General features: G+C 37.5%; 2 protein-coding genes across 3 annotated transcripts in view; both read right to left on the bottom strand.

The window, feature by feature from the left end:
• Positions 1-15,015, bottom strand: part of LOC120419684 (cathepsin B-like) — a 38,840-nt gene extending 23,825 nt beyond the window's left edge. The window contains exons 1-2 of the mRNA XM_039582471.2: positions 15,000-15,015; positions 14,526-14,712 (exon numbers count right to left, since the gene is read on the bottom strand). Coding sequence (XP_039438405.2) covers positions 14,526-14,712; positions 15,000-15,015 — 203 coding nt within the window. The remainder of the gene's footprint in view (positions 1-14,525; positions 14,713-14,999) is intronic.
• A 7,538-nt stretch (positions 15,016-22,553) lies between these two features.
• LOC120419690 (chondroitin sulfate synthase 1) overlaps positions 22,554-25,899 on the bottom strand; it is a 28,858-nt gene continuing 25,512 nt past the window's right edge. Inside the window, exons 4-9 of one of the 2 annotated variants that reach the window (XM_039582478.2) lie at positions 25,509-25,823; positions 25,336-25,448; positions 24,964-25,276; positions 24,748-24,893; positions 24,343-24,685; positions 22,554-23,641 (exon numbers count right to left, since the gene is read on the bottom strand). In XM_039582478.2, the coding sequence (XP_039438412.1) occupies positions 22,569-23,641; positions 24,343-24,685; positions 24,748-24,893; positions 24,964-25,276; positions 25,336-25,448; positions 25,509-25,823 (2,303 nt within the window). In that variant the 3' untranslated portion in view covers positions 22,554-22,568. Of the gene's footprint in view, positions 23,642-24,342; positions 24,686-24,747; positions 24,906-24,963; positions 25,277-25,335; positions 25,449-25,508; positions 25,824-25,899 lie in introns of both variants that reach the window. The other variant, XM_039582477.2, reaches the window with a different exon arrangement.

Genomic DNA, 25,899 nt, shown 5'->3' with positions numbered 1-25,899 from the left:
CCAAACCAAGCCTACTCCGGTGGAATCGCTGGCGGCGGTTGGACTCGCAATCCAAAGGTCGTCTGTTCAAACACTGGGGTGGAAGGTTCCTAGGAGTAGAAAGAGGTTTGGGTGCTCTCCCCATTCAAGCCTTCGGACTCCTAGGTTCGAGCAGAAACTTGCAATAGAGACCACAAAAGACCCGGGGGTCGTTAATGTGGATGGTTTGATTTTTTTTTTTTTGAAGACCCTAGTTAATATTATGAAGTTTAAAAAAGTACTTTAAAAGTTATGCTAAAAAAGTTTGTGGCTAAAGTTCGGAAGATTGAAAAAACATCTAAAATCTAGAATATGAAAAATTATTAACACTTAAGTGTTATTTATACACTATTTAGCGCCGGATCTCTGGTATTTCGATGAAAGTTATTAGGCCGGTTCAAATTTTATTTAATGTTTTTGTCTCCCCCTCCTTCAAAATTTGCCCGAAAAATCTGGGGAACGAAAAAAATATTTTTTCAAAAAACTACAAAATTTTAATGGAAATTTAAGTGCCATCAGCTGGAATCAATTTAAAATGCATTCTTCTGTGTTTAGAATCACTTTTAGCATGTAAGGATTGATCTATTTTTTTTCACATTTTGAAACTATGGCTTGTAATTTCATTTTTTATATTATTTTTATTTAGGGTATTTTTCAAAAGCTCGAGTATCTACAGATAAAAATGTATAATTTTCAAGGGAAAGTGTATGGGACAACCCTAACGAAAATCTTAAATTGTACAACTATTTGTTTTTCCATGTAATTTTGAACGTTGAATCTGAATCTGCCGTCTGAATTAAGCCAAAGTGTCAAAATATCGATTTTTGCTCATGTTTGTTTAATACAGCTCTAAAAGTGTCTCGAACATAACTTTTCTCTCAAATTTAACCCTGAATTGCTATGATCAAAAACTGATTTTTGAAGAATCCAAATGTGGTCGTTGAAGGCGTAGATTGCGAGATTAAATGTTGGTGTCTGCAACCAAATTGCTTAGATTGGCAAGGCCAACAATTTTCTAGAAGAACCCAGAAAATATTATTGTTGAAGAGATAGAGTTTTAAAATCATTTATAATCCACCCTAATTTCCAAAAAATCTTAAAGTTATCCCTTTCCATTTGCAACAACTCTTCTGAAGACACCAAAGCTCCAAAGCTTCACCTTTTTTTCGGAAAATCCATTTGCCACTTAGTTTTACGATCTGGACCACTGTGCAATGGTTGCTGAGATACAGCCTCCTCAGGTTTACCATTTGTGCATTGTTTTTAGTGTAATCTTATTAGTCCACATTTATCAACTCGCGACATCTCGTAAACTATTGGTTTGATTTTTAAATTAACCTTCTGAAAGGGCTAAAAACACTTATTTTTTACTTTTCCAAAAGTTGGGCTCGATTGTCAAATTTGGTATAAAAGTTGACGCTTGAGCTTCGAATTGATGACTTGACTTTCTTTCGATTTTCAGAAGTTGTGATATGATCGATCGATCATTGATCGATTGTTGTATTACAAAATGCGATCAGAAGAACTCTTTTCAGACGAGCAGTTTTGAAAATAACTCTCACACAAAATAAAGTTTTTTCAGCAAATGAATAAACTCTCAAACAAATCTACAAAAGAGCAATTCTCTACCAAAACCAGAAATGGATTTTATTTGTATTTTTTTGATTTGGCTCAAACTTTGTGGGGGCCTTGCCTATGACCAAAGAAGCTATTTTGTGTCATTGGTTCACCCATACAAGTCTCCATACAATTTTGGCTGCTGTCGATACAAAAATGGCATGTAAATATTCAAATAACTGTAACTTTTGAGTGAATTTTCTAATCAACTTAAACAACCCACCATTTTCTAATGTCGATATCTCAGCAACTAATGGTCCGATTTTTAATGTTAAAATATGAAACATTCGTGAAATTTTCCGATCTTTTCGGAAAAAATGTATTTAAAATTTTTAAATCAAGACTAAAATTTTAAAAGGGCCAAATATTTAATATTACGCCCAGTCTTGATTTATTTTTTTTTCAAAATATTGTTTTCGAAAAGATCGGAATATTTCACGAATGTTTCATGTTTTAACATTAGTTGCTGAGATATCGACATTAGAAAAAGGTGGGTTGTTTTAGTGAGACTTAGAAAACTTCAATTTTCGTATTTCTTTTTCTTAAAGCGGTTGTATCTCAGCAACCCGATCTTCAATGTCTCTTAGACAATTTTATAGCAAATTTTCTGAACTTTTCAAAAAAAAAAAATAGAAATGGTCGCTCATGGTCACTATTCTTAAAAATTGAAAAACTGCAAATATTTAGCTAAAATCAAATTTTCGGTGGCTATATCTTGAAAACGGAGTCTTTTATCAAAAAATCTGTAAAGTACTTTTCGATTGCAAATTCAATTTTGCATTAAAAAATAACATCAATTTTTTTGCATGAAATTGGAATTTTTTTCCAAAAATCTCTATTTTTTCAAAAATTCATAACTTGGTGGCAGACTTTTTGACCATGTTTCTCTATGGCTCAAAAGTTGCGGATTTTTGTCCCCTAAAACATATCAAAAAATCTCGAAAATAAAAAAAAAATATATATATTTCGGGAAATTGAGTTTTAGTGAAAAAAATGATTTAAAAAATCTGCAAATTTTTTTCCGTGTATCTATTTTTTTCTCAATTGTCCTCAACAATACCTACAACTTTGCCGAAGACACCAAATTGATCAGAAAATTCACTCAAAAGTTACAGCTGTTTGAATATTTACATACCATTTTTGTATGGACAGCAGCCAAAATTGTATGGAGACTTGTATGGGTGAACCAATGGCACAAAATAGCTTCTTTGGTCATAGGGAAGGCCCCCACAAAGTTTGAGCCAAATCAAAAAATTTAAATAATAAAAATGGTCGAAAACGGCCGATTTCGTAGAGAGTTGCTCAAAATGATCTTGGAATTGTTGCTCACGGTTGTAGGGAAAATTCTCGTATGTTTATCAGGTTAAGCACTCTATCCAATTTGCTCGATTTTTTACACTTGAGTAAAAACGGCAGAGGATTTTTAACTATGTTTGTATTTTTTTCTATGAAAAATACGTTTATTCCAAAGTACGCCATCAAATCGGGTGACACTAAATTTACAAATTATCACCTTTTCAGGCAGCAAATTATGAAAAATCAAGTATCTTTTCGAAGTTTCCAAAATAATCAGGGACCAAAATTACCGCTTAAGACAAAGTTCCACGCAAGTCGATGGTGGGTCGAGGCGTGAGGTGGCGGCCCATTTCAGAAACATCATAAAGTTTTTCTCATCTTATTAGATCAAACATAATGTGATGCACTTCTTTCAAACGGAAAAAAAATCCTTTCAGCTTGAGATGTTATGTAGGTTTACGAAATTTGTCGAACGACATCTATTTAATCTTTTATTGTCTATCATCTATGTTTTGTTCAAGAACAAATTCCAACAAAACTCTCAATTTGCTTCATTCATATCAATCAATTAGAGGCGCGTAGCCACACATTTCTGGTCACATCTTAACTCTCATTTGTTTCAACACACCAAAAATCCCAAATCAACCAAATGGACCACCCGTGACGACTACTGATATGGTGAAAATCCCCTGCCGAGATTGATCAACCAACTGGCCAGCCAGGCATCACTTCAACACGATATCAAATGAGATGACATTAAGGTACGCTATCGTTAAGGGGAAATCTAATCCGCTGTCCAATTTTTGAGCTCAAATGTGGAGTTTTTAAAAACGTAAACATATTGGTCATGTTTTGAGTTGCTGCTGACATGTTCTACTTTTCGACGAAAACACGAAAATCACAGAAGCGTATCAATTTAAAAGGATCAATCACCATGGGGTGAAGGGATAATCAAACAGGACTTGGGTTGAAGAAGAATACGATGAAGAGCAACCTTCCACGCGTCTAATGACCATCATTGGATACCTTATTTTTCTGGTTTCTTTATCTCTCTCTTCAGATTTGATTGGTCCACCCCGGTTGATGTTTCTCGATTTCGATCTGACAGGTGATATTACATCATTAAACCTGCCGAACACGGTTCAGCCTCTAATCAATCATCATTTGTCCTGGTCACCCTGGTGACGATTGGTCTTTCTTGCGTTATCTTCTTTCGATTTTTTTTTTTTTTTTGTGAAATCATCTCCTCACATTTGTGGTTAAGGGATTAGGTTACATACGTGCGCAACCGTTTCAAAATTCGTCCCCAGTAGAAAAAAAAATCGAGAAAGGACATAAATCAGCCCTTTATGAAGTGCTAAGAGGCCACCAAATTGGCAAATAAATTACTAGCCCGGCCTATTCATATTTTCGGCGAGTGAACTCTATTTGGAGCAGAACCACTTTTCCGTGCAAACGTTCTGCCATCGTCGCTCGGTTAGATTTATTGGTTTCGGTTCGAAAACGAAGGGATTTCGCACAATTTTTGCATATGCCAGCATGGGGTGACACAGACGGGAGTTTGGCTGACTTTTTCAACTGTTGTGAATCAGGACGGGAAGTGGAGTCTATTAGCTATGCAAAATCTGTTCAAATTCAAATTCGGTGAAGTTTTTTTTCAATTTTGGAAAGTAACAATGTTATCTGAAGGGAACGAATTAGATTTGGTTTGTGATTGAATATTTTTTAGTCTGCTACTACATTGTTAACTGATAAAAAGTTTTTGACTTATTACAGCCTTGGAATAAAATAAAAATGCAACTGAGCAAATCTCTCGGATTTCGGTCATTCTAATTTTTTTTAATCCAGCTAAAACTTTTTTGGTGCCTTCGTTATACCCAAAGAAGTTATTTTGCGTCATTAGTGTGTGCAAATTTGGCAGATTTGGTGTCTTCGGCAAAGTTGTAGGTATGGATAAGGACTACACTGAAAAAAATGATGCACGGTAAAAAAATTGTGATTTTTTATTTCACTTTTTGTCACTAAAACTTGATTTGCAAAAAAAAACACTATTTTTTTATTTTCTGATATAGAGCAATTCCATCTCAAATCAGGAATTTTGCTGGGACTTTTGTACCCGACCCTCTCCGATTTCAATGAAACTTTGTAGACATGTTATCCTAGGCCTATATAAGCCATTTTTGTGTATACGGAGCCAATTGTACTCGAAAATAACATTTGAGAAGGGCGTAAGCTATTTAGATATTTTTGTATTCTGTAATTTAAAAATGACTGTAACTCGAAGGCGTTGCATCGTACCAAAAAGTGGTCAGCGACAAACTTGTAGGAAATTGGACGGGCTTTCTGAAAAAAATACACTGAAAGAAAAATACACGGCACTTCTATGGGTTTTTTTAAATTTTTATGTTTAAAAGTTAATTTTTAAGGTGAAGTCACGATTTTTTTTCGTTCAAAATTTTTGAGGAAATAGCCTAAAATGTGACAAAAAGACTCACAAAAAATGCAGGATGGTATGTCTCTCCTAAAAAAATACAAAAATCATTTACTAAAATTGTTTTTTTGAAAAGTGGTCTAAACGTCAAAATTTTCAAAAACCGATAGTGGGAATCGATTCTCCAGACAATTTTTCATTACAGTCTCCATATTGACCATTGTCCCAAGTCCAATCCTTGCGAAGTTACAGCGTTTTTAAAATAAAAATGTTGAAAAAACAGCTTTTTTGGTGGTTTTTTGCATTTTCTTTATAACAGACTTGATTTTTCAGTCTCGGAAATATTTTTACCGGAAAGCTCGTCCAATTTCCCATAAGTTTGCCTTTGACAGCTTTTCAATTGGATGCATGGGCTTACAGATACAAGCTTAATTACATTGCACATAACTGAACACAGAATATTTTTTTCAGTGTGGTAGAAATCTGGAAGGTAAATCATCCTACGTAAATATTAAAACGAGTCAAATTGAAAAGCTGTCAAAGGCAAACTTATGGGAAATTGGACGAGCTTTCCGGTAAAAATATTTCCGAGACTGAAAAATCAAGTCTGTCATATAGAAAATGAGAAAAACCACCAAAAAAGCTGTTTTTTCAACATTTTTATTTTTAAAACCGCTGTAACTTCGCAAGGATTGGACTTGGGACAATGGTCAATATGGAGACTTTTATGTGAAATTGTCTGGAAAATCGATTCCCACTATCGGTTTTTGAAAATTTTGACGTTAAGACCACATTTCAAAAAAACAGTTTTAGTAAATGATTTTTATATTTTTTTAGGAGAGACATACCATCCTGCATTTTTCGTGAGTCTTTTTGTAACATTTTAGGCTATTTCCTCAAAAAATTTTAAACGAAAAAAAAATCGTGACTTCACCTTAAAATTTAACTTTTAAACATAAAAATTTAAAAATCCCATACTGCCCCTGATCGCATAAATGTCCCATATGCATTTTCATCACTTTTAAGTTGTTGATGCAGTTTGGTTCAAAATCGTGTGCTCTTTCAAAAGAGCATATAACATCCAGTACTTTGTTCTAGAAATCAGGAGGAAATCCTTTTTTTTTCGCGAGAACTTAACACATAGTCTTATGTATGGGACAAACTTCAAATGCGTTTTTCTCAGCTCGCTGTTTTTGCATATGGGACATTTATGCGAACATGGGCAGCATAGAAGTGGCGTGTTTTTTTCTTTCAGTGTATTTTTTTCAGAAAGCCCGTCCAATTTCTTACAAGTTTGTCTCTGACCACTTTTTGGTACGATGCAACGCCTTTGAGTTACAGTCATTTTTAAATTACAGAATACAAAAATATCTAAATAACTTACGCCCTTCTCAAATGTTATTTTCGAGTACAATTGGCTCCGTATACACAAAAATGGCTTAAATAGGCCTAGGATAACATGTCTACAAAGTTTCATTGAAGTGGGAGAGGGTCGGGTACAAAAGTACCAGCAAAATTCCTGATTTGAGATGGAATTGCTCTATATTTTAGGGGACATCAAATGCCAAATTTACAGAAATTTCCAGAAAGGGCAACAAAACTTTGACCGAGTTATGAAGTTTTGAAAATAATACTGATTTTTTGAAAAAATCGAAATATTGGTCGCAAAAATTTGTCAACATCATTTTTCGATGTATAATCGAATTTGCAATTAAAAAGTACATAAGTAAAATTTTGATAAAGTGCACTGTTTTCAAGTTATGGACATTTTAGGTAACTTTTTTGAAAATAGTCGCAGTTGTTCATGTTTTTAGATTAGTGGCCATGTTTGCTCACTTTTGAAAACAATATTTTTGAAGAGCTGAGAAAATTCTCTATATTTTGCTTTTTTGAACTTTGTTGATACGACCCTAAGTTGCTGAGATATTGCCATGCAAAGATTTTAAAATAGGAAAATTGATGATTTTTAAATCTCACCCAAACAACTCACTACTTTCTAATGACGATATGTCAAAACTAATGGTCCGATTTTCAATGTTAATCTAATCTAATCTAATCTAATCGAACACAAGCGCAGCCAGTCCGAAGAAAGCATCCTGGAAGAACTTGTGGTTAGATTACGCCCAAGTTCTTTCTTGTCAATATTAATTATTGCAGTACACTTGAGTAACCCCGAAGATGTATAGCAAAAATTAAAGCGGCCAGGCCTACTGCGTTGCATTAACCGCAGAGACAGATTCTGTGAACGGAGCACATTTCACAGAATCAACAGGGGAGGAAGGATGCGTGGACATACCGTACCAAACGCTCCGGATCAGTTGTGGTTGGGTATGTTAGTGTAAATTTGGCATAATAATATTTTTATGGGGTGAGGGCGAGAGGGGGGGGGGGGAGAAAATTGGGTTTGGAGGAAGGGAAGGGTGATAGGGATATATCATTTGATTAATAGAATATAATATCGTATTTATAAGGGAAAAATCATCTGGTAAATGATGATTAATGAAAAGGAATGATCTCACCAAATTAGGATTAAAAAAATGAAAATACTGTTTAAGAAAAAATCGAAAAATTTCACACATTTTTTAATTTTTAACATTGAAAATCTGACCATTCGTTGCTGAGATATCGACATTAGAAAGTAATGTGTTATTTGGGTGAGACTTAGAAAACATCAATTTTTCTGTTTTCTAATCTTTGCATGGCAATATCTCAGCAACTAAGGGTCGTATCAACAAAGTTCAAAAAAGAAAAATATAGATAGTTTTCTCAGCTTTTAAAAATATTTTTTTCAAAAGTGAGCAAATATGAGCACTAATTTAAAAAAAAAGAATAACTGCGACTATTTTCAAAAAACTTACCTAAATTGGCTATAACTTGAAAACGGTGCTCTTTATCAAAATTTTACTAACGTACTTTTTGATTGCAAATTCAATTTTACATCGAAAAATAAAGTTGAACAAATTTTGAGACCAATATTTCTATTTTTTTAAACCAGTATTGATTTAAATATTCATAACTTGATCAAAGATTTTTTGCACATTCTGGAAATTTTTGAAAAGTTGGTATTTAATGTCCCCTAAAACATATCAGAAAATAAAAAAAATTAAAAATAGTGTTTTTTTTTTTGCAAATCAAGTTTTAGTGACAAAAAATGAAATTGTAAATCGCAAAAAAAAATTACCGTGCATTATTTTTTTTTCAGTGTAGTCCTTATCCATACCATCTAACTTTGCCAAATCGATCAAAAAATTCCTTCAAAAGATACAGATTTTCGTTTTTTTTATAAATCATTTTTGTATTGGCAGCTGAGTCATTCCATCTGAAGCGGAACAGCATTTGAAAATTACCCTCTCCGATCCTGCTCAAATTTGGCAGAGCTGTTGATACTATCAAAACATGCAAGAATCCCAAATTTCATCCAAATCGGACCACCCCCTCCATTTTTGTGCCTCCCCAAAAAATCGACTTTTTGGCGATTTTTGACCAAACCTCCTAGTTTCAAACGGCGATAGCTCAGGAACCACAAATCTTAGAAGGTCGGTCTTAGACTCAATTTTGAAGGAAATTGGACGTAGAATCCATTTCCGTGATCAACATTTTGATTAATTTATTTTTTCTACCTGTATTGCGCAATTGAAAACTTTAAACGGCCGTATCTCAAAACACCCCAACTTATTTTTTTTTATTTGACCTCACCATCGTGTTCCCTGGCCAATTTTACATAAGAATGACTTATCGACAGAAATGAATATGTTTCGTTCCAGAGATATCGAATTTTAAAGTTGTATGTTTTCGAGATTGCCTACATGAGCTTCATTCGCTGCATCTGCTAGAAGCACACAGGTGGGCTGCTCAATAACTACTACCTGGCCATTTATTGAAATGATATTTCATCATAAATCATTTTTACCAAATTGGGCAAAAATTAACTGTATAACACTGTAGGAAACTGGAGTTGATTCACGAATGTTTATCTGCTAAAAAAAAATGAATGAAGTGAATTTCTGTGCTAACCCACAGGACAGAGCAATAACGACACACAGTAAAGGGCTGAATTGGATTCCGACGGAGCGAGCAGGAAAATGCAATTAATCTTGTTAGTAACACTGAACAATAAGTGCACGATAAGTAAAAAATATGAATTAAAATGAATAAAATTTGTTGATACGTTGTACTCTAATGAAGGACGATCACAAGGAGTAGAAAAAGGATTTCTGGAAAGTATAAAACTGAAAAATGTAAGAAAATCACAAAGTTTGATCTGCTGCAAAGCGGCTAATTCCCCAAATTTAGATGCGATGATTTCGACACCCTTCGAACACATTACAACTGCTGTCCTCACGTATAAAGTTTGTTTTTGATTAAATGTAACTTGACCAAAATCATCTTTTAATCAAATGGAGCTGGCTCACAATATAAAAATTGATTTAATGTGATCAATCTTTTGAACCATAAATCAGATTTGCCAAATTATGGTAAAGTGTCAATAATTAACTATAATAATAATAATAATAAAGCAGGATTTGGGGTTTTTGCTGAGTGACACTATTTTGCTGCCGCCCATGATAAAGGCCCTAGTCATGGCCTAGGAGGTACTCTAAAACGGTTAGCAACACGTAAAAAACGGTGCATTCAAAATAACCCAATAAATATTCCTTTCACAAAAATAGATTGATCAAGGTAGGGGAACAGCATCTAATTCCAGCGTTCCTCTAATGTTGCCATATCAGCGCTTTGGCATTCAATTACAGCTGATTAAAAGCGTTTTCAACTGAAATCGAGTGATAAATAGCTCAATAAGAAGTTAACAAGCAAGTTTCTATCGAGTTTTGCAAAATTTGTTGTTTAAATAGTGAAAATGAGTAAATTGGACGAAACTAGGAGCGAGGACTTAAGCTGCCAAACATACGAGAATTTCCCCTATGAGCCATTTGAATAAATATTTGCGTAAAATTTAAAAAATAAATTAAATCAATCATCTCCCAGAACACCAGGTAGCAGTTATTGATCAGCCCGCCTGTGTGCTTCTAGCAGATGCGGCAAATGAAGCTGATGTAGGTAATCTCGAAAACCCAAAACTTTAAAATTCGATATCTCTGGAACGAAACATATTCATTTCTGTCGATAAGTGATTCTTATGTAAAATTGGCCGGGGAACACGATGGTGAGGTCAAATAAAAAAAATAAGTTGGGGTGTTTTGAGATACGGCCGTTTAAAGTTTTCAATTGCGCAATACAATTTGTGGTTCCTGAGCTATCGCCGTTTGAAACTAGAAGGTTTGGTCAAAAATCGCCAAAAAGTCGATTTTTTGGGGAGGTACAAAAATGAAGGGTTTTCGTGCACAGTTGAGATGGAATAACCCAGCTGCCAAATTTGTATGGAAAATTATATGGACGAACTCATTATAATGATGCAAAATGGCTTCTTTGAGCATACCGAAGGCACCAAAAAAGTTTCAGCCGAATTAAAAAATGCAAAAAAAAATCGAATGACCGAAATCTTAGAGAATTGCTGCAAAGCACTATTTTGAAAACTATAAAACATTAAACTTGGTTATTGTTTCAAATTGAATAGAACTTTCCTGATTGAAATCAACTTTTATTTACATCATGATTGTTTCCTTTTTGTTTCATTGCTCCCAGTTGGTCTATTTAGCTGCGAAACGACGTCAATCGCAAAAGTGACCACCCAAAAATCTTGCCGAAAGGCGTCTCCATAGTAAGGTTCTCATAAAAGTCCGTGGACAACAACAGCCAGTGACGACGACGACGTTTTACTTTCAATTGCACGTCAATCACCAAACTGTGTGGACTAGTGGACATCAGGTGCCGACTTCCTGAATGTAATATGAGAGTGTTTGTCATAAAATCTAGGTCCAATCGGTCATAAACCAAAACCCCTCCTTGGTCAGATTGGCAAAGACTACGAAATTGTAAGGTTAGAGACATCTCGATTGTGTGTACAGTAAAATCTCGATCTTTTCCCAAAATTGAATTTAATTAGTAGTGCACGGCGTGTTTTCTGGGCAATATTTTAAGTTTTTTGTTTTAAAATCCTTAATCATTTATTGGAAACTTTTAAATAACAGTCCAGGAAATGATTGTCAAATGATGTGTTTCATTTGTCATTTACTCATCAAAATGTGCAAAATAAGACAAACAACAACTTTGAAGAAGGTTGCAAAGTTTTAACCGAATTTTTGAATATGTGGGATTTATTCAGAAATTAAAATCATGAAACCGCATTAAAATATTATTTTCACAAGAACAAATAGATTATTACATAATTGTTGTGTACAAATAACACCGGTCTGCTCTGATACAGCTTGGAATTAACTGCTACAACAGTTTTTTTTACAGGGTTGAGATTGATAGGATATTACAAGATTTTTATGAATAAATATCATATTTCCTTAATCAAACATTAACCAGTTGCATAGATACAAAACATGTTTAACACTCGAAATTAAACTGCAAACCATACTGTTGCAAGCTTTAGGAGAAATACTTTTCATTAGTATGAAATGATTGTTTTAGTTTTTTGTATTAAATGATCAAGGATTTACCAATATTTTATAAGTTTATAAGACTCTCATCTTCAATCTCATCTTTAAAAAAAATAATTTATTGATTTTTGTTTTAATATGAAAATATGACTTTTGAAGCTTGTAACAGTAATATGTAGTACAGTTTCGATTTTAAATCATAATTGTATTTGTGTTCCTGGTTAATGTTTGTTTAAGATAATATCAAATTTATTCATTAAAATTCAATAATACCATTAACAATCACAAACCTGCCAAATTTCGGTTGAACAAGCTTAATCAGAGCAGAAACGTGATATTTTACACAAAAATATGTAATAATCTAATAATTCTTGTAAAAAATATAATTTTGCGCTGTTTTATGATTTTAATTTCTGAATATATCCCACATATTCAAAAATTCGGTTAAAACTTCATTTTCAAAATGTTTAGCGGTTTGCAACCTTGTACAAAGTTGGTTCTTGTTTCTATGAAACACATCATTTGATAAGTTTTCTGAACTGGTAGTATAAAATTTCCAATAAATAATAAAGGAATTTAAAACCAAAAAACTTAAAAAAGAGATATCTCAGAAATTTCCCGATGAAGCATTTCATTTTTAGAAGCATTGGAAAGCTGAGTTAATTTCCTATAAGACACATTTGAAAGTAGCGATGACTTTTTTTTCCTGAAAAGTTTGTTCTAGAAAACACGCCGTGAGTGGACTGACATCGTTTTACAACTATTTTCAAATTTTGGATGATTATGTTCATTTTCATTCATCCCAACCTTTTTAACGGCCTCGAAGAACGACCACGTCTTTGATGGCGATGTCCGAAAGGTGAACACGCCACTTGGGACACTAGAAACTAGTGTATACGGTGGCCACTTGCAAGTGGGCAATAAATCTCATCTGTGGACTGTGGACACTCACAAAAGAAACTTCCAGGATTGAAACCGACGGAGGTGGTGCCATAAAGCAAAACGCTCACGTCACTTCTGGTTTATTGAACGCTCCGAGCAATCTAATGAGTCCTTGTGTGACCTTTTACGGCGTCCACTCCTTGATGGCCACAATTGGGCAAGTGTCCAGAAGGGACAAACTCGTACTCACTGCGCGGCAGGGTGGTCAATCTTAATATCGCTACCGAAGGTTTCATTTCCTTCTTCCAACACGGAACGAAAAGGGCAGGGCTAGGGGATCAATTATCATTAGGGAGGCCAGCAGGATTCGTCATAAACAGACCGGGTATCATCTGGTGGGCACACTTGTCGGAGGTTTGTTGCGCAGTGTGTTGGAAGGGTATGGTTCTTGATGGTCAGCGTAATAGTTGAGTGATGTAAAGATGGATAACAGTTTTCTAGGGAATGAAGATTGACAGAGAAGCAGGGTGTCTACCTTTTTAAGATTTTGAAGTTTTTGAACCTTCAAACATTGTGTTCCGATTTGCCCCACTTGTCGTTGTCCTAAAGTGCTCATATTTTGGCCAGATGCTAGTTTTATATGTGCAAACAACCCCTGAAAATTTCAGGCAGATTGGTGAGGTCGATGCGAGCTGGATAATATCGATGGCTCGAGAAGATTGATTTTTCAGAACATGTTTTTTTCGATTGCTTTTAGGCCCCTAAACAACTCCCCGAAATTTGGGAGCGATTGGTTGCTTCCACACTTTGCGCATTGCATTTCAATTTTGTATGGGAATTAGTATGGGAAAACTCTCTTTTTTACATTTTGATTTTTATCATTTTTATTTTCCACTAAAGTTTTCAAACCAACACAGAAGATACAGCGAGCTCAAAACTGGTCTAACACGTGATTTCCGAGCCAAAAACACGTTTTAGACCAGTTTTAAGGACGCTGTATCTTTTGACAGGAGCAAGATAGCACAATACATTCTTCAGGAAAGTTTTAGAGAATTTTATGAATTTTAACGTAATTGTGTTGGTTTGAAAATATTAGTGGAAAATAAAAATGATAAAAATCAAAATGTAAAAAAGATGGTTTTCCCATACTAATTCCCATACAAAATTGAAATGCAATGCGCAAAGTGTGGACGCAACCAATGGCTACCCAATTTTAGGAGGTTGTTTTGAGGCCCAAAAGGCATCAAAAAAACTTTGTTCTGGTTTGATTTGATCATTTTTTATTTTTTCCATTGTTAGTTTTTTAACTCGGAGGTCAACGCCTCCAGACAAATCCACCTCTCCCTGGTCTAATAGCCACGGGGATCGGTGGTGGGCTCTCCACTGGCCTCTTTTACCAAACGCGGCGAGCTTTCGGAGAGGACTCCTCGGCTCTGGGTCGAGATGCAACAGGGGGAAGCTGATCAGGGACTCAAAAGAAACACGATCTTTGCATTTTTCACTTGCTTTTTAATTACTTACGACGGTGTCATGTGTGTGTGTGTGGGGGGGTTTGGGCCGGCCGGCGGTACTGCGTGCTGCTGCTGGTTCGCGCTCTCCAGTCTGCTTCGAGCTGCTGACGATGATCTCGGCGAAGCCTCGTCAGGCTCACCGAGTCGTGCACAGGTGTGCTTCTGGACGGGTGCGGATGGACCGACGGAGCCTAGCCAGGCTACCGAACGTCGGCGGGTGTTCGACCACCACGGGCTTGGTGGGAACCAAAGGGGGTGCTTTACCTCGCGGACCGAGGACGGCGGTCTGCGGGTGCCACGTCAGGACACGTGGTCAACGGGACCTTCTGGGCGAGCTTTTTGGGCGTGCTCGTCTTCTGGCTGAGACGTTTGGCGTGTCTACAGCCCGGGCTGGCCGGGGAGAACTCGGTTCCCCGACGATAGCGGTTCTTCAGCTTAAAACTGCTGGGTCCTACACGTGGGTTTCGCACAATGGGGGAGGGTTAGGTTGGGTTCGCTACTGGGGTTCTGTTTTGAGGTTATCGGGACTTGAGATACCTGATTCCAATCTAATCACTGCTCGGGTTCTTGTCTTTTCCACTCACGGGGGATACTGCGTATCCTTTGTCGGTTAAATAGAGTTGCACAACCGGATCTTATATGAACTAACTAGTGACGAATGTTAGTCAACTCGCGTGTAATTGGCTTCGCGGTCACGGTGGAAAAGACCGATGGAATCGACCCGACCCAGTAGCTAACCTCCCCCAAAGATCATCAAGGTTCATTATGACCCTTTTTATTCATACCATTCGATAGTCGCACGGCAGTACACATAATTGGTGAGGAGTGTTTAACAAATTGTGTTAGGTGTATTCAAAATGACCGTTGCTAATCCTACTGTGGAGTTTACTCAAACTAGTGCTCCTAAACAATTTCCTTCAATTAGCCATTGATTAAAGGACGAACGAATAACATACAATGACTAACCTATCATATATTACGCAAAACATATAGAAAATACTATTAAAAACATCGAAACTATAGAAACGAATATTATGGCACGGGTCATCATAGTGAGTTCACTCCGAAGAGTACTATGACCGTTTGCTCTCACTCTCTATCTCTCGTTGCTCTTGGTGAGTAATAGGGTAAAATGCCACAACGGTAACACCATATAACGACGAGCCAGTCTACTGGATATACTTTACTCGTGGACTCTCAAAGCATGTTTTAAGCTCCAATGCATTTAACATATGTTTAACTATTTTAAATGAATAAATATATAAATAATTGTAGACTTAAGCAGGACTAGAAAGTTTATCTAATAGGATTTAATTGGGATTTAAGACAACACTCCAACCTAATTTTTCATCCTTAGTGAGCTTTATAGTTGAATGTTCCTTCAAACAGATTGAGAGATTTTAAAGCTATCCCTTGACTAGTTAATTACAAATTTTTGCAGAAAAACCGGAACCTCAACAAAATCTTTCTGTTAATCTGAAAATGAATCAAAAATCTGTGAAAAACCTAAATTTTACGTTTAAAATTACTAGCATTTTTTTTTAAAGGAATCATTTAGAATTAATTTAACTGATCTACAAAATTGTAATGTTCTCTGGGGCGAATTGGGACACATGGCGTAAATGGAACCATCATTCGAGCATATTCTTATCTAATTTTTTTATTTAATTATTTTTACCGTCAAATCTGATAATTCATTGTGACATCAGTTTTAGTTGTGTTATTTTAGTTATTTCATAATAATCGATCTCGTACTATACAATCTCGTACTATATACAAACAGGCTATCCTGCTCACTTCAGTGAATGTTTACATTTGACATAGAGAATAATAATGTTTACTTAAGTACTCATAACTAGGTTTAGTGATTTTTCACGCTAAAAAAATGCAATTTTCACGGGGACCACTACCCGAAAACACAAAATTTTACGGAAATTTCAGCTAAAAATTTCCAGTTTTCACGACAGTCAAATCAAATAATTAAATTCAAGGGAATTTTACGGGACTAAGAAAAATCTGAAACATACTAGAAAAGAGCTCATTTTTAAGATTGAAATAAAATTTGAAAGCCCAAATCATTTAAGGGGTTACATACATGTAAATCGGCAAAAATGTCAGAGGTTGGTTTGAGCACACACTTAAACTTTTTTCAAAATCTGTTTTCAGGGCATTAAAGTATACATTTTCTTCTCTTAACAAAACAAATTTGAAGACATTTGGTTGTACCATTGCAGAGATATAGCTATTTGAAGTTAGCAGTTTCAAAAAACGGGTGCCACGATATCTCAACATTGCTTCGACCAAATCGGCTCAAAATTTTGGTGAAGACTCGTTAAACCGGTCCCGTGTGCAAAGTTTATTTTAAAAAAAAGATAAAAATATTTTTCTGTTTTTCATATAAAAAAATCGCGAGTTTTTGATTTTTGTATTTTTTGAAAATTCAAAATTTCAAAATCGGGCGTCGTCATGCACGCGGGACATGTCTTGGGAGTCTTCACCCAAAATTTCAGCCAATTTGGTCCGCCCCATCTCGAGATATCGTGGCACCCGTAAATCAACTTGGTATTTAGAGAAAAATGCTCAGAAAGTTAGACAGTTGGCTTTGCTCATGGCAAAATTCTGAGCTTAAATCGTTTCTTACTCAGTTAAATCATGAAATATCTTCATGAAACTTTCAGGAGAGATTGAAAATCATCTTTTAAGTGGATTTAATCAATTTTCTGTAATATGAAATTTTGTGATTTTCTACATGTATGTAACCCCTTAATCTCATATATTCAATTTTCATTTATTAATTAAATTTAGTCGGACTATTTCAGTGAAATCTGACAAAATTTTAGAAGAAAGTTGATGAAAAAAAAAATATATATAAAAATCCATTTGAAATTGATTCATGTTTTAACTTCAATAAGGTATTAATAGCATACATTTCTTAATAAATGCTGTAACAATTCTAGTTTAATGTATATGTAGTTCTGTTCAAAATTTAAAAAATAAAATATCTAGAGGTTTTTTTTTGAGTAGGTCCTTTTAAAAAAAGGTAAATTTGGCAAAATCAAGTATTTCTGATATAAAGTCATTTGGGCGATTCTCTACAAAAAGGGAAGGAAAATGTATTGTACAACAATACAGTCAGTTTGAAATCATTAGTTTTCAAAAAGTCTCAATTTTAACGGATTTTTTTTCCGGAAAAAAAAATACTTTTTGCGGTGCTGTACATCAAAAATTCACTAAAACTTCATTTTTTTAAATTAAATCAAACATGTTTAAAATGGATTTAAACGCAGAGGAATGCATTTTAAATTGTTTTTAGCTGATTGTTACATTGAAATTTGGTAGTTTTTCGAAAAAAATATTTGTTTACCCCTAATTTTTCAAACCGTTTTTAAGGGGGAAAGGTGGAGACAACAACAGCCTTTGCTGCAATTATTAATTTAAAATAAAAATATACATTCCTTAAAAATCCTTCTAAGCAAATTTTGAGGCTTTTTTCAGTTCAACACCATGTACTGAGTCAGTTCCACCAGGAGTCAACAAGGGAAAAATTAATGAAAAAGCTTCCCGGAAAGAAAAAGACAAATTTGATCGCTCGTTTCAGAACCTCTTCATGAATCGCCTTCATGAATCTGGGTAGGTTACACGAAAGAGGTCAGTTGGTGGGGTGGGGTTGAGGGTGGCTTGGAAAATTAAACACAGCAAATCGTATGAATCTGCACATCAGAAAGAGACTTTACTAATGAGTCGAAGGGGGTTGGGGGAGAAGGAAACTGATGAGAGCTGATGTTCTGATGTATGGAGAGCAGTAATAAGGGGCTAAGGGATGATAGTAATATGTTTGCTCAGGTTTTTTTCTGCTTCCTTCTACGTTGCATCGTTGGGGCTGTTTATCGAGCAGAAAGAATCATCATCAGGGATTAGTTAATAGGAACACGTGAGCAATGTTGGGGGTGGAGAAATCCTTTGCACTAAACGGTATTACGAGGATTTGCTGTGAGGAGTCGAGCTTACTTTTAATCATTAATCTGAGCTGTATTTATGAGTTGAGAAGGGAAATAGATAATGAGATAAATATTAAATATGTTGAAAGATGAGACTCCAACCGTATGTAATAAAACTCAAAAAGACATGTTGAAGAATATTATTTTTAATCGTAGAGTATTTACACAACTTTGAGTTTCTTATTTCCCAAGGATTTGAGAATATCACCTTTAACAACAAACAATTCCCCCATTGGGGATGGAAAAAGCCATCAAGCTTTCTCTAATTAATATCTGCTCTTCACTTGGACGCTTTTCCTCAATCTGGTCTCAAAGACAAAGAACCAAAGGCTTTTTCCCTTCGGTTTAATCAAAAAAAATAAGAAAAATAAAAATGTGTGTGACAACTCTTGCATGTTCAATCCCCAACACCCAGAGTTGTTTCCTTTTTTCCAAGGGGATCGAGAAATCGAGAATTCCGATGGCGTCCCTCCTCCACCTTATGTAAATATCAACAAAGCTGCTTCGACTAATGGCTGTTGGTTTGCTTGGCTGGGCTAGAACCAGTACGTGTTCAAGCCACCCAGTGCCCTATTTACCCAGTAACCCTCATTTGCCGTGCCTGACAAAACACTTGGCAAAAAACCCCTTCTTTTCCTTAGAAGAGCCCTCTCATCCCCAACATCCGATAAAAACCCCTTTGGATTTTTTGCACAAAAGCAAGGGTCCAGCGAAAGGAGGGCTGATTTTTAATCTTTGGGACAAATGAATTTGTTGCTCTTCGTATGCCTCAAGGAGGGAGTTCGAGAAAAAAATGTTTATAAAAAGTGGGAAAAACATAAATGAGTGTGTGTCTTTCCGCCCTGATCCTGGCTCCCTCCTGCACTGCAGCACAATGTGCATCGAAAAGTGCAACGACCTCGGTTCTGCTTGCAGTCGGCATTTGCAAAGGATTTTCTTTCAAGGATTAAAGGTATGTTTGGCTTACTTACTGGAAAAGGATAACCCGTTCAAATCTGGGGATTGAAAAATTGTCTTAATTTTTCACTGTTTCGCATATTTTTTTTTAAATTGGATGTAACAATGTTCAACTTATAACAATAATAAGATTTTTCATGAAATTAAATTTGAAAATATCAAAAATACAGTCAAAGATATCCAAATTTGAAACCAAGTTTGCAATCGAAAATGACTTATAATTTTTTGATAAAGTGCTCTGTTTTCAAGAAAAAAAGAGCTGCCATAACAGTAACGCCTCGGGAAAAGTTCCAAAGTCTTAAGACAGTTTTCATACTTTATTTGTATTTTGTTAGGCCGATGCAAATATTTTTAAAAGTTGTTGCCCCTCGGCTCTGGTCGGGTTCGAGGAGGGGTTTTTGTCACCCCCCTCTCCAGGAGCCAAAAAAATCGAAAAGCTTAAAAATTTCAATGGAATTTCATGTGCAATCAGCTGAAATCAATTAAAAATGCATTTCCCTGCGTTTAGAATCTTTGTAAGGATGTTTGGGTTTATTCAAAAATCTTTTGAATATTTGTAAATTCTCGATGTAGTACCGCAAAAAGTTTTTGACTATGGTATGTTATTTCAATTTTTATATTTTTTTTATTTTTGCCCCTTTTTAATGCTCAAAAATTAAACTCTTGTGATTGAACATTTCATGAAATCATTCTTCAATTGAAATATCAATTTGTTTTTTGAAATAAATAAATGACTTCATTTAAAAGTATTTTCCCAACACAAAAAGTTGTCAAGTGACATTACATTAATGTAACTTCAAACTTTAGATTTTTATTTCTATTTGTATTTTGGATTTGTCTGTACAGTCAAGTAATTGCAATTGGTCATACAAAGCACAAGTAAGTATTAAATAAGCAATAAATAAGCTTTATTCGAGTGTGTTCAACTGGGATATTCACAGTTGCTAATTTTTCAAACATTAGGAATCTTCATATTAATTGATTTTTTAGGAACTCCCCGGAAGATATTTTGCACAGGAAATCCCGGATAAAAAAGGTTTTTTTTTTCAAATGACCTTTACAAAAAGACTCCAGAAACTGATTTTGATCCATCAAGCATTACCGTGCAATCGATGCATTTTATTCACAAATACCTTAAAAAATGCATTTTTTTGGGAAACCAATGATATTTTTTCACATTGTTGTCAGAATCATGGATATGAACAAGTGTTTTTCGAATTGCATCCATAAAAAAATCTTATTCATTTTGATGCATGACATTTTACATAAAATTAAAAGTACTTAAGCAGTATGAATTTTTGCTATAATTCATCATGGTCATTAAAAAAAAAGTTTCAAAATTAAAAGTATACGGGTTATAATCAAATCTAATCTATTTAAAAGTTCAAATGGTATAACTCTAATTTTACTAGAATAATTCCAGATTGCAAATTAATTTTTACATCATTTGAAAAAACTTGTTATATTTTTCTAAAAATAATCAATTTTAAAAAAAATGTTTTGATTAAACTAGTTCTTTTAATCTTTAAGACAAAAACTTAAATTAAAATTTGTACCAGCCTTATTTAGAGAAAGAGAAATAAAATTTTCCCAAACAAAAGATTTCAACAAGGTTGACCCTTTTGGGACTGTTTTTCATATTTAAGCCATCAAAAATATGAAAAACAGTCCCAAAAGGGTCAACCTACGCACAATCGGCCGGCCGCCATATTGATTCCTTTGTCTTCACTCGCTAGCGCTCACGCACACTGCAACTCAGCATCCCAAAGCCTTAAATCTGCTCTCTTTTTTGCTGCGAGGGGATTAAAAACGCATCAAGAATTTACGCAAACACTCGAGTGCATATCGCTGTGTGTTTGTGGGTGTATGTTACAATGGAAAATTTACAGTGCAATGCACTGTAATGACTTACATTTCCCTTACTTTTCCGCTTAAATTCCTTTACTAACTTCCCTCTCCCCAACTAGTTTATTATTTGCAAAAGTGTAGTGTGTGGAAAGATTAAGATTTTATCATTACAATTAAAAATCGAGCCGCTTTTGTTCAATCCGCAGTAATGTAATTGTTCAAATGAACCAGCTGGTTCTCATTTCCAGTGCGTTTAATTGCGAACCATCGTACCGCACCTGTGCGTTAATTAATCGCTGCGACTAAATTTAACTCCCCTTCGGGAAAATCTTCTTTTATTTCCAAAGAAAGGGACCAGGTGTGATCAAGAGAGAACTCCTTTAACGAGTTTCTTTTTCCAGATAATTCAAATTATGGGTCAAGTGGACCGTGAATCGTTCTTTGCAAAACAAAATATAATCCTTGAAGAAATAGATAATATATCTCGTTCAAAAGTTTTCCTCGAGTTAGAAAATTTTGAACTGCTCGAAATTCTACCAAAGCCAAAATCACCAAACTGAAAGTCAACTAAACAAGAAAGAAGAGCTAATTTAAGCTGGTACGAGCGCGTTATGCTGGTTGCCGTGTGACGGCAGTACAAGACTTAGCCCAAGTGTTTGCCACGAGGCAGCGCTGCAGTCGTTGAAGAGTGAAGGCGAGATTGTATGAATATGTCGAAGATAGAGGACTCATTTTTAAGCTTTTTTGAACTAATTTGAACAGCTCAAATTCAATTTCAATCAGCAATTCGTCGCCGTCGTGCTAACTTGTCACACGTGGATTTTGGGGCCAAATTGAGTTGAGAACGCCATTTGGGGAAGCTAACAATGCCTCATCTTTTGACCTTCACAGATCCCCAAAATTCGATTTCAATCCTGAGATATTGAATAAAAACCGAAAAAACTCCGTGCATTGTTGTCACTCTACATATAAAAGAAGTTTCAATCATGTTGTGCTATCTTGTCAATCCCTGAAAATTGATGTAAGTGTGACAACTGGCCAAAGGGATTTCAGGTTAGAACGCGTTTAACGCACGTATAAGTTAGACCACCGTAAAAATGTGTAATTATAACTCGGGACTTCAGCAACCAAATTCAACCAAACTTCGGGACAATGCACAGAATGGTCAGCCAAACAAAACCTGTTTGTTATTGTTTACATTGCGAGCTTTAGTTTTTATTTATTCAAGGTCACACATTAAAACGTGTTTTTCTCGAACGTCGAAAAGCGACGTACGACAAGATAGCACGACAGCGTCGAATTTAGGTATCAAATCTAAATAAAAGAATTGTTCCTGGAAACAACTTCAAATTTTGGACAGCATGATCATGGTTTATTGTCCCGGGATTTTTTTTCTTCGACATGTGATATAAAAATGCAAAATTTTCTACAATTGTACAATTTATCTTTATTAGTTTTCTTTTTCTTAATCACCTACCCCTTCATCACCACAACTTAATCTCCCTCACCTCCTACCCCTCCCCCTCCTCCCGTACAGCAACAGCTCCCGATCCCTCACGAACCGTTCCTCCAGCACCCGGAAGCTCCCCAACGTGTTCGCCTTCGTCCCGAGGCACATCCGGTACTGCGCCTCCTCCAGGTTTCTATCACAGCTGATGGGGTGGAAGATGTGCACCAGCGACGGATCCGGCGCCCGGAACACCGTCAACTCCTGCGGCAGTTGCTGGTGCTGCTGCAGACTCAGCGGATCCTGGAACGGATCCACCTTCCCGTCGGCCACGTCCAGCAGGCGCGCACTGCCCTTCACGTTGGCCGCGATAATGTTCTCGAGAAACTTGACGTCCTCGAGGCCCCACCCGTTGATGTCGGTGTTGAAGCCACCGATGTCGGGCCGCAGGATGTCCGCCTTGTAGATTCCGGCCAGGCCGTACCCGAACTGGCGGAAGTACCCATTCGAGTTGGACACCCGATAGGGGGCGGAAAAGTTCCGGAAGGAACTGGAGGAACTTCGATGGTGCTCCGTCGTGATTAGTTTGGCGCGACCGCCCACCTCCGGCTGCGGGTCGTACTCGCTGAATACGATCGGCAGGTACACCTGCCGGTTCCGGATCACGTTCGTGCGTATCCGGTCCAGCGTGCGCTGGGTGAAGATCATGTCGACGTCGATGAAGAACAGAATGTCCCCCGGCTTGCAGAACGGACTCTTGATGGCACGATCGAGGGCGACCCCGCGGGAAAAGTTCCCGTACAGCTGCAGGTAGTTGATGCGATTCCTCGGATACTGCGCCCGCAGCTGATCCAGCAGTCCCGTCACGAGCGGCGATTCCGCCGGATCGACGTACATCGACACCAGCAGGTCGGTCCGCCCGTCTCGGCCCAGCGCGATTTCCTCAAAGTTTCGCAAAAAGCGCATAAACGTTTCCGATCGGCCCGCGAGCGGAATCACGAATACTATGCGGTCTTTGGCGGGGGCGAGCGATGGGCCGCGGAATTCGGATCCGGCGGCTACGGGGAACTGGCTGGCGAGCGTGTCCGAGAGGCGCTCCCAGCCGCTGTTGAGGATGGAGCGCATGCGGTCTGAAAATGGAGATAAATTAGTAAAGCAAATAATTAGACAAATTTACTTGAACATTCTAATCTAATCTAATCATTAGACATTAGATTAGATTAGACAAATTTGATGGAACATTCTGGGTTAAAAATCGAAAAAGCTGATTTTCAAAATTAACAATAGATGGCAGCACAAAACATTAACCTCTGTAATCCGAAGCTGTCATCTATTTATGAGGAAGCTGTCGACTCTTATGAGGAAGACATCAACCAAGTGGATCAAGTAACATTTTGCTAAGTATGTTTCGCTTTTAATTCTTGAATTATGTTACTCCATTGAGCCAAAGAACAGAATCGCAAAAGGAGATGTTCAATTCCAAGGGGTTTTTCACCAAAGCTATCTGGAGAATTATTGTGGTTAGCAGTCTGACATTCTGTGAGATTCTCATGAAAAATATAGAGGACAAATTTCTTTTCATCGGAATCCATAACCAATGGAAGGATATTGATAAAACATTCAAGATGAATTCAGTTTCCATGCAATCATGAAGTTCCCAACATTATCAATTTTCGTGGAAGGCGACCCAAAATTACTGTATATGCTTGGGAAATATGTTTACTAACTTCTTAAAATACACGTCCGTGTTAGAGAAGTGCACGAAAAAATGTTTTGCGAATCGAAACAATACCGTCTAAGTCTTCAAATCTCTAATTCCTTTCAAACTCACCTAATCCCGTTGTGTTCCCCCCCGTGCCCATCATCCTGGACACCTCCGCGCTACCACCACCTCCCGCTATCCTCCGTCGATCTAACGCCGTCACGGCGTGGGCCGGCACCACCCCACCGGTAATCTCCCGCACCCGAATGTCCGTAAAGGAGCGCTGAATGTACAGGTGCCTCCGCACCGGCACCGTCATCTTCTTCCCGCGGTACTTTTTGTACACCAACAGCAGGTCCAGTATCAGATCCTGCCCGTACAGGCTGTTGACCCGCATGTACCCGTACAGCAGCTCGCGGAACTCGATGACGCGACCCCGCTGCCGCGAGAAGTTGTTGATGTGCTCCATGATCTTGAAAGGAGAAACGCGAGTTAGTTTTTGAAGATGTTTTTTGAATGTCAGACATAACTCACCTCCCTCACCACATCGTTGAGTCCCTCCTTGAGCGAGGACTCGATCTTCCGCTTCGGGTTCGGGTGCATCGCCGAGTACAAACTCTTCGCGATAAAGTCCCACTCGATGAGCTCGCCCAGGTGGGCCGGTCGGTGCCGGTTCAGGTCTGGCGTTGAACCTGCAAGTAAAATAGTCAATGTTGCCTTTCGAGCCGTCCCCAGCCTGACCCTACGAACCTAGCACGTTGTGATCGCCGAGGTAGGCCGGGCTGGTTTCGTCCTGGGGGAAGATCGGGACGCCCGGGGCGAGGTTTTTGTTGATCTTTGGAATTTGCAGCAGCGTCGTCATCTGGGCAATGTCCCGGTGGAGGAGCAGCGACTGCTGGCGGAACTCTTGGGCCTTGAGGCCGAGGGTGTACGCGTGCAGGCGGTACATGAGGGCGGGCCGCTTGACCGGATGGAGCGTGATGGCACTGTGGACCTCCTTGTTCTTGAGGTTCCCGGAGAAGGCACGGTTGCCGCTGGAGTTGTGGTGCAGGATGGATTGCATCTGTAAGAGGAGAGAGATCGTCAATGATCCAAATCCAAAGAACTGTCTTCAAGACCTACCTCGTAATTCCAGGTACAGGGAATCCCGGCAAACTTCTGCACACACCGCCCCACCTCGACGTCCTCGTGGGTGCTGTACAGATTCTTGAGGCAGGTTGGAATGTGGGGCGCCACTAAAACAACAACCAAAATTAGTAACCACCCAAAAACCTTCCCATTCCCCTCGTTCCCACCTCTTCGCAGCGTTTCCCGGCTCATGATGACCCCCGGACCGCCCATGCAAAAGTTCTCGTCAAACTCCAGCGACAGCAGCCCGAACTCTTCGCTGTTGCCGCGGCCAGCTTGGCCGATAAACTGCGGCTTCGAGCTGTCAATGGACCGCAGGAACTGCTCCAGCTTGTCCGTCCGCACAAACACGTCGTCGTCGGCCCGGGCGAACCACTCGAACCGGTCGATGTAGTGCTCGTACATGTAGTGCAGCATCATGAAGCTCTTCTTCTGCGGCGGGTAGCGATCGTCAACGCCGCGGAGCGCTACCAGTGGGAGGTCTGCAAGGGAGTGAGTTAGTGAGTAAAAGGGTAGGTGAATAAATGAGTGAGTGAACAAGTGAGTGAGCGAATGAGT

Source organism: Culex pipiens, chromosome 1 (assembly GCF_016801865.2).
Source record: "Culex pipiens pallens isolate TS chromosome 1, TS_CPP_V2, whole genome shotgun sequence".
Lineage (NCBI taxonomy): Eukaryota > Metazoa > Arthropoda > Insecta > Diptera > Culicidae > Culex > Culex pipiens.
The sequence above is the reverse complement of the archived record's forward strand: the minus strand, read 5'-3'. Positions and strand labels throughout refer to the sequence as shown.